Source organism: Protopterus annectens, chromosome 2.part1 (genome assembly GCF_019279795.1).
Source record: "Protopterus annectens isolate FY-2018-M chromosome 2.part1, PAN1.0, whole genome shotgun sequence".
Taxonomy (NCBI): domain Eukaryota; kingdom Metazoa; phylum Chordata; order Ceratodontiformes; family Protopteridae; genus Protopterus; species Protopterus annectens.
In genome coordinates, this window is record NC_056729.1 from 1,261,885,612 (window position 1) to 1,261,892,841 (window position 7,230).

Here is a 7,230-nt window from a genome sequence, read left to right on the forward strand (position 1 = left end):
AGTTTAATTGTTCAATGTCAGCCTACTCACAGGATTTGTCTTGATGCCTATAGAATAGCCACTGTGACTCCTCAATAAAAGCAGGGACTCACCAGCCTTGTATGCAAGCCATGGAACATATCATAGCATAACTTATTTATGCTCTCAAAGGCAACTTAACTATCTAAACCTCACCTGGTTTGGTGTTATGAAGGGCAAGTTATGTCTCCTAAACCTTGTAAACTTCTATGAAAAAATTACAGGGGCTGTGGACAGTGGTCATTATGTACACATTGTATATCTTGACCTGGTCAAGGCTTGTGACACTATCCCCCATGCTGGTATTTTTGAAAAGTTGGACAAAATTACTGTAAAGCCCTGTGTTGTATGCTGAATTGGAAACTGGCTATCTGACAGATCCAGCATTGCTGTACATTCTCTGAAGGTAAAATTGTAACTAGTCAGGTAATTAGTAAGTAAGTACTGGGACCTCTCCTGTCTGGCATTTATTTTATAGATTTCAAAGCCAATTTCCCTGAAGTGTGGTTGGCAATGCTTGCTGAGGATGGAAAGCTGGGCCCTGTTCTCCACTCATCCACTGACACTAAACTGCCCCAAAAAAGGGTGGAATCTGCACATACTTGATGTATATAAAATGGTCTCAAGCTAACGGCAAAAACAGAGCAACATATTAGTGTTCAGTAATAATACTGCTTACTCATATATTATTAGTGGCACTCTTCTTTAAACAGATAGGGGCATAAAACACCTGGACACCTATGTGGGCAACTCTCTCTCTCTCTCATTCAATTAATATGTTTCCACCACAGTATGAAAATCTTTCCATTTGGCACAATTAATTTTCAAGGATATATTTCTCAAGTTCCAAAGATGTCATTTTACCACTGTCTTTTTCCATTATAAGTCCCATCATAAAATACAGTCCCCCCTTTGGTGTGTACAAATCCATAAATATTGATCAACTGGAAAGGCCCAACAATTTTTAACAAACCCAAATAAATAAATAAATAAAGGCTTTAAATCATTCAACCACACCAAAAGATAAGCACAAATCTCCTTATTCTCAGTAACCTACTGGCTGGTTTGAGGTGACCAGTGTTTCACATTTTGAGCCATGAAAGACCCAGAACTTATAGACCTCCTATTTCTTTGCAAAACCACTGGCTCTACAAATACCAGTATGAGGGACCTAAATGTACACCAACAAATTAATAATACTCATTGAAGGGATAGGTTTCCAATTCAAAATATTCCCAGCCTGCTGAATTGGTTATCGCTACAGGTCAAGCAATGTACTGCTTTGTTTGACTTTAAGACTACCCTTGTTGATTGTATGGGCAGATACAAATTTACATTAGGGTTATCGTACAGACCTGATAGAGATGGGATGTGGGCACTATTAGGTACTTACAAATGGTGGTGTGAACTTTTACACGTTTACTAAAAAGTGTATACAGCTTGGCCTGTTACAGTCCCTGTCATCACTTGTCTAGTATCATTTCTCTGTTTCTTTTTTCCTATGTTCCTATTTATAATATGTTGAATATCGCCAACATATATAATTTCAACCCAAATGCTCTCAAAATATTTTACAGGAGCCATGCTTTGACCCAGACTCACCTACATGAATGGAATTTAATGTTTGCTTCAGTAATTTAAATGAATGGCAACTCTGACCCCACCAACATGATGCTCATGTAATAATGAATCAATTCACATTTGCAATGCAGCAGAGTTATATCTTTTATTTTTGCAGTAATTAAAATGTGATTTTGTTCACCACATATTTTTTCCTACTTGTATTTTCCACCTGAAAAGCAAGTCAACATTTGCCTCCGAAAGGTACTTATTTTACTTCTCTGTTTTTCAATGACTCTATAAAAAAAACTCATGAATACTGCGATTTTTTCCACCAAGCTACCCCCTTTTAGTACTGTAATGTTTTATTTACTTTGTTGAGATTTTCCTGTTTGCTTTGTTCCAATGACCGTCTCTGTGATTACTGTTTTGTGTTTCTGTTTTTCTGTCCTGGTGTTGGTCTCCATTTAACCCCTTCTCTCTAGTAGTTCTGTAATTTTTGGCTTATTTCAACCTTCACTTCATTTTATATCATTATATACATGCCTCAGTTTCCTTTCATCCTTTAATCTGACTGACCTGAGTTGCTTGCGCGTGTTTAGCCGCTCAGTGTACAGTTTAGGGCTTATTTCACTTGCTGACGCTCAGTGTACAGTTTAGGGCTTATTTCACTTGCTGTCGCTCAGTGTACAGTTTAGGGCTTATTTCACTTGCTGTTCTTTCTCTGAGTTGAAGTGACATTGTAATGAAAATAATGTTAATGGGATGGAGAGTAAAGCCTTACGTGAGGGCAGAGGGGCCTGCAAATTTGAGTAGATGGAGGATGTTCACAAAAGCATTGTTTCACTGAGTACTTTTAGATAGAACTGTTATGTATCCAAAGATACAGATTCATGCAGCCATGTACAAAGCCACATATTGTGTGTGTGTGACCCAATAAAAACTCTATAATCGCAAGCTTCGTATCATTCGTTTATCCGTTTCCTTCTCCTAAGACTACCTTCATTAGTTCACTAAATTATGTATTACTGGCACCCTGACACTGCAGTCATAATTACCAAACGGTTACACTCTTAGATAAATATATCACTGCCATTTTCTAACGAAATCTCACTGCAAATAGCAACAGTAAAAAGTGAGCTATCATTGAAATGCATTTGTTTATTACGATCCCGTGCAACTTTCAATTGGAGTAAGCTGATGATAAGTACATTTAGCTCAGAAAAAATGCAAAGAGGGAGATTTGTTTTACTTATTTGGTTGTTACACAGGTTGGAGTCGGTGGGATGATTTGACTTGAGTCTCCTATGCCATGTCCTAGATCATGTGGCAGGCTGCACACTGACATGAAACCAGGCAGCTTTTCAGATCTTAGATAAGACAAACTATAAAGTTTATATTCATTCAAATAACAGTTTAAAATAATTCTTGCAAATCAATATAAATTTGAATGTGCCCTTTACTGCAGAATCAGGCTGGTCTAATAATGACAACTGCTGTGCTGTTGTGGAATCTATAGATGTGGGTGATGTGAAAAAATGCTATAATATTCACCATTCTGCTTAATGAATACAAAAGTAGTAGTAGATTTATACAAAAACAAAACAACTACTGATGTAATTTCAGACGCTTGGGTATTTAAAAATTAAAAGAAAAAGGAATGTAAAATAAACTCTGTGCTATGCCAGTTAAAGTGTTTGCCAGCTATGCAGCACATTGGAAATATATCACTAATTTGTATACTTTAAATTATTTAATAAAAAGACAAAAATAATTTCAAGTATTTTGCAAAATTGAAAATTGTGTAGAAAGGTAGTGATTGTACATCTGTGGGGGGTGCTTGCTTTCAAGCCTGTTCTTTTCTCCATGTGCATGTATAACACATAAAGGGTACACAGAAATTTACCAGTGCCAGAAAGATTATGTAATACCAGTGCAGAAAATAGTTTAAATCAAGTTACCTGTTAATAAGATGTAATGTGTATTCTCTGTAAAAGTTATTGTTTTAATGCCTGCTATCTGACCTATATTTTTCCGATCTACATGCCGTCAATATGTATTAAACAATCTTCTGCATTAATATTTCATTATTATTCCACGCACATACATAAAATACCAGAGTGGAAAACTGACTCCATCTCTATTGCCGACAGTTAAGTAACACACCTTCATTACCTGCTAAACTTTATACAGTTAAAGTATGGCAGCTTCTGCAGTACTCAGAACTTGAAAGCTTGAAGGGAACTGGGTGACCTAGATACAGCAAGTCCCCTGAAACTACCATTAGGTCTGAAACAGAGCAAGATGCTGCTTAAAATAGATCAAGGACAAAAAGACAAGTTCTCTTGTATGGGCTTGAAGACTGTTGCTGTCTAATCCCATTTAGTAGGAATTATCCGAATTCTTTAAGAAAATACCCTGGCATACTATATAGACTATCATTTTCTGCTTCACATCCCAGGTACACACATTCTCCTATTTATACTCATGAAACTTTTTGGGGTTTTTTTTTTTTTTTTTAAACAGGATAGGCTCCTAGATGTGAATGTCCATTGAGATTAGGGTTCTATCGCAGTCAACACATTAAAAATAAAAAATAAAATAAAATGTGTGATAGTCTGAGTGTTGCTACATGCACTGGCACTGGATTCAGCATACATGAGATTGTAGATATATACTCTGTCCAGGGTTTTTTGATTATGGCTATACAAAGCCTTCATATTTTGAAGTTTTTCAAGAATGAAGTACTTAAAAGATAATGAGCACACTGTTCCTCATACCAGAGAGCATCTTAACTTTTTATCTATGTATGTTTAATTAATTTGCTTTGGGCTGCACAGTGGCACAGTGAACAGTATTATCACCTCAAAGCAAGAGGTTCTCCAGTTTGATTCTTGGCTGGGGTGCCTTCTGTGTTGAGTCTGCCATGTCCTCCTTGTATTCACATGGGTTCCCTCCAGGTGCTCTGGTTTCCTTCCACATTCCCTAGACATGCAGTAGGTGGATTGGACATTCCAAACTAGCCATAAGTATGCGTGTGTAATATGGAAGAACTATTATGGCAGGGTTAGCCATCTGGTGCTGTAAACCCTTGCTCTAGATGACTGTACCTGTTGAAGTGACCCCTCAACCCCCTGTGTAAAAATGGGAAAAGGAGTTATGGATGGATGGATGGATGGACGGAGGTACTACCAGTGTCTCTCAGTGTGGAGCTCATTTAGTAACCCAGGTGCAACAGTTACTTATATACATCATGACATCCTCATGTCTAAAAATATAATCTCATACAGAAGACTCTGAGTGTGATATTAGGTTTGTAACTAGAAATTTTAGGCTTGAACATCAGGCTCTCATAGTAATCTTCCCCACAGCTGTAAACATGAACATATGCAGCTGCATACCAACTCACACTTGTAGAAGAATATAATTGCTACCCTAGCAATATCACATTTATACATCATTCTGAACAAAGTTGCCTTATCTGTTGGTTCACTTTTGTACTTCTTATATCCAATTACTCCTCACCCATAAATAACAAACTGTCTGTTTTTCAGTGGGATTTAATCTGTGCTAAAATATACCTGCAAGCATAGTTCTCAACTATTCAGGATTTTGCAGGACATCTCTTATATTGCCTGATATTACTGGCATGTTCCTCAAGCATTTTTGACTTTCTAGCAAATCACTAAGGATTGCAGTCAGTCAGTAATGAAACTAGACTTTCATATGTTTATTATTCAAGAAAATGTCTGGTGATGCAAACCATGTTATATTAATTTCTTAAATGAATTACACTAGTATTTAAAAAAAATGTCCCTGATTTGGAGCCAGAATTCTGCATTAATATTTCTTTTTTCCTGGATCTTGAGGAAGAGGCTGAGAGCTATGCCAGCAGGCATATTAAAACACTCGTACTAGAAGTCTGAAAATGCTAAAAAAAATGCTAAAAAAACAAGACGATGCCCACGCATCACCCTGCAGAAAGTTGCCGTATCTGTCAGTTCAATTTTACACTTTATTCTTACACTTCATTGTTTCCCTAAAGGGTGTAAAACGCTTTGGACTAAATTGATCATTTTTACCCGATGGCTTTCATGTTGCATGCCTGACTATGCTCAAGATAAGTACACCAGGTAAATTGTATTCTTAAGCTGTGGAAAAGAGGAAGGTGTCGTGCTACAGGGTGGAGGACCCTCATAAAGACACGGTTATCCTTTCATTTGAGACATGCAACATCTTTTACATTAGCAATTTCATCTTACAAAACTAGACTGTAAAACGATCATATGTACTTGATTAATAAATTAATAAATGCGTTATAGTGTTTCTTACTAATACCAAGGAGCAAGCTGCCATCCCTAACAAACACAAGCAAAACTATAATTTTGTGAAGCTCGAGAAGTAAAAACAAGCATGCGATTTTTAATAACTTCCCTATAAATAAATAAATGCACAATCAATTAAACAGAGCATGCATTGACGAACTGTTTATCCCCATTTGCAAACGGGTAATAGATAATCATAAAAGAGTGACTCTCCTGTTTTGTTTCACTGAAAGATGTGTCTGACAGCTAGAACTGTATCCAAACCGGGCTTCTACAACATAATGAGTATGGAAAATGTCAGGCACTAGGACCCAGCTGGGATGCGCTCTCATTATAGTTACTATGAAAACCCGGCTCCAAGCAGCGAGCGCAACAGCAGGCACGGCAAGAAATGTCAAATGCTGGAGAAAGCAAGGCGATACTTATTCAACGTGTGAAAAATAAAATGCCCCAATGTTCTCCTAGATTGTGCAGTAGTAATCCGTTAGTAAAACGAAGAGAAAAAAACTTACTCTCGTGTCTTGAAGAGGCCGCTACCCCCAGGGTGTGCCGGGCGATGCTGGGGCTCCGAATAATGGCTCGACCCGCTGATTTCAGTGCGTCCATACTCTTGGTTCACAAGGCTCGATTCTGCTGCAACAGAAAGAACTTCTAAGGAATGGGCAAGCCTGGGCGATACAAAATGTGTGCTGTATTGGCAGCAGCAGCTGTCTGGTCACTTCTGCCAAAGGAACAGCTAAATGCATGCGCTACAGCTGGTGCACACAATATGCTGTCCTAGCTCTCCCAAAGGGGTATTCTGCTGGTTGCAGTACTGCCCCCCGGGTACCGCTTGCCTTCCTCCTGTCTAGTGATCCACGGCTGTTGCTTGTTATCTAGCCCCGTCCCGCCCAGCCCTAGACACACGCATAGCAGCCAGATGTAGCTTGCCCTTGCACGAATTTAAACGTACAGCTGTTGTAGTTCTACCCTGCTTCTTCTGCCCTGCCCTTGGGTACAATTTGCTTTGACAGGGTCAGGCTACTAGCGCTATGAGGGAGCGGTGTCGTGTATTACTACACATTGACTGAGTAAGGCGTGCCATGCACAGTTAATGATATCACAAAAACACACATTCCCTTTATCTGTGTAAGTGGGTGTCACACGCAGGCACGGTGCCTGTTAACCCATTACTGTCCTACGTGACTGTACCCTGCAGTAATGCCAAAGCTAACAGTAGACAAAAAACAAGCATAGTTATGCATGCGTTAAGAAAAGGGGCAAGTGATTCGGAGAAATGGCGAGTAAACATACCCTGTGTTCATTTCCAGTTAGTATAACTGAGCAT

General features: G+C 38.5%; 1 protein-coding gene across 3 annotated transcripts in view; it reads right to left on the reverse strand.

Annotated features, from left to right (window-relative positions):
* LOC122794421 (low density lipoprotein receptor adapter protein 1-like) overlaps positions 1-6,987 on the reverse strand; it is a 1,120,082-nt gene extending 1,113,095 nt beyond the window's left edge. For 2 of the 3 annotated variants that reach the window (XM_044062793.1, XM_044062791.1), the window contains exon 1: positions 6,416-6,986. In XM_044062793.1, coding sequence (XP_043918728.1) covers positions 6,416-6,509 — 94 coding nt within the window. In that variant the 5' untranslated portion in view covers positions 6,510-6,986. Of the gene's footprint in view, positions 1-6,415 lie in introns of all 3 variants that reach the window. The other variant, XM_044062792.1, reaches the window with a different exon arrangement.
* Between the last annotated feature and the right edge of the window lie 243 nt (positions 6,988-7,230).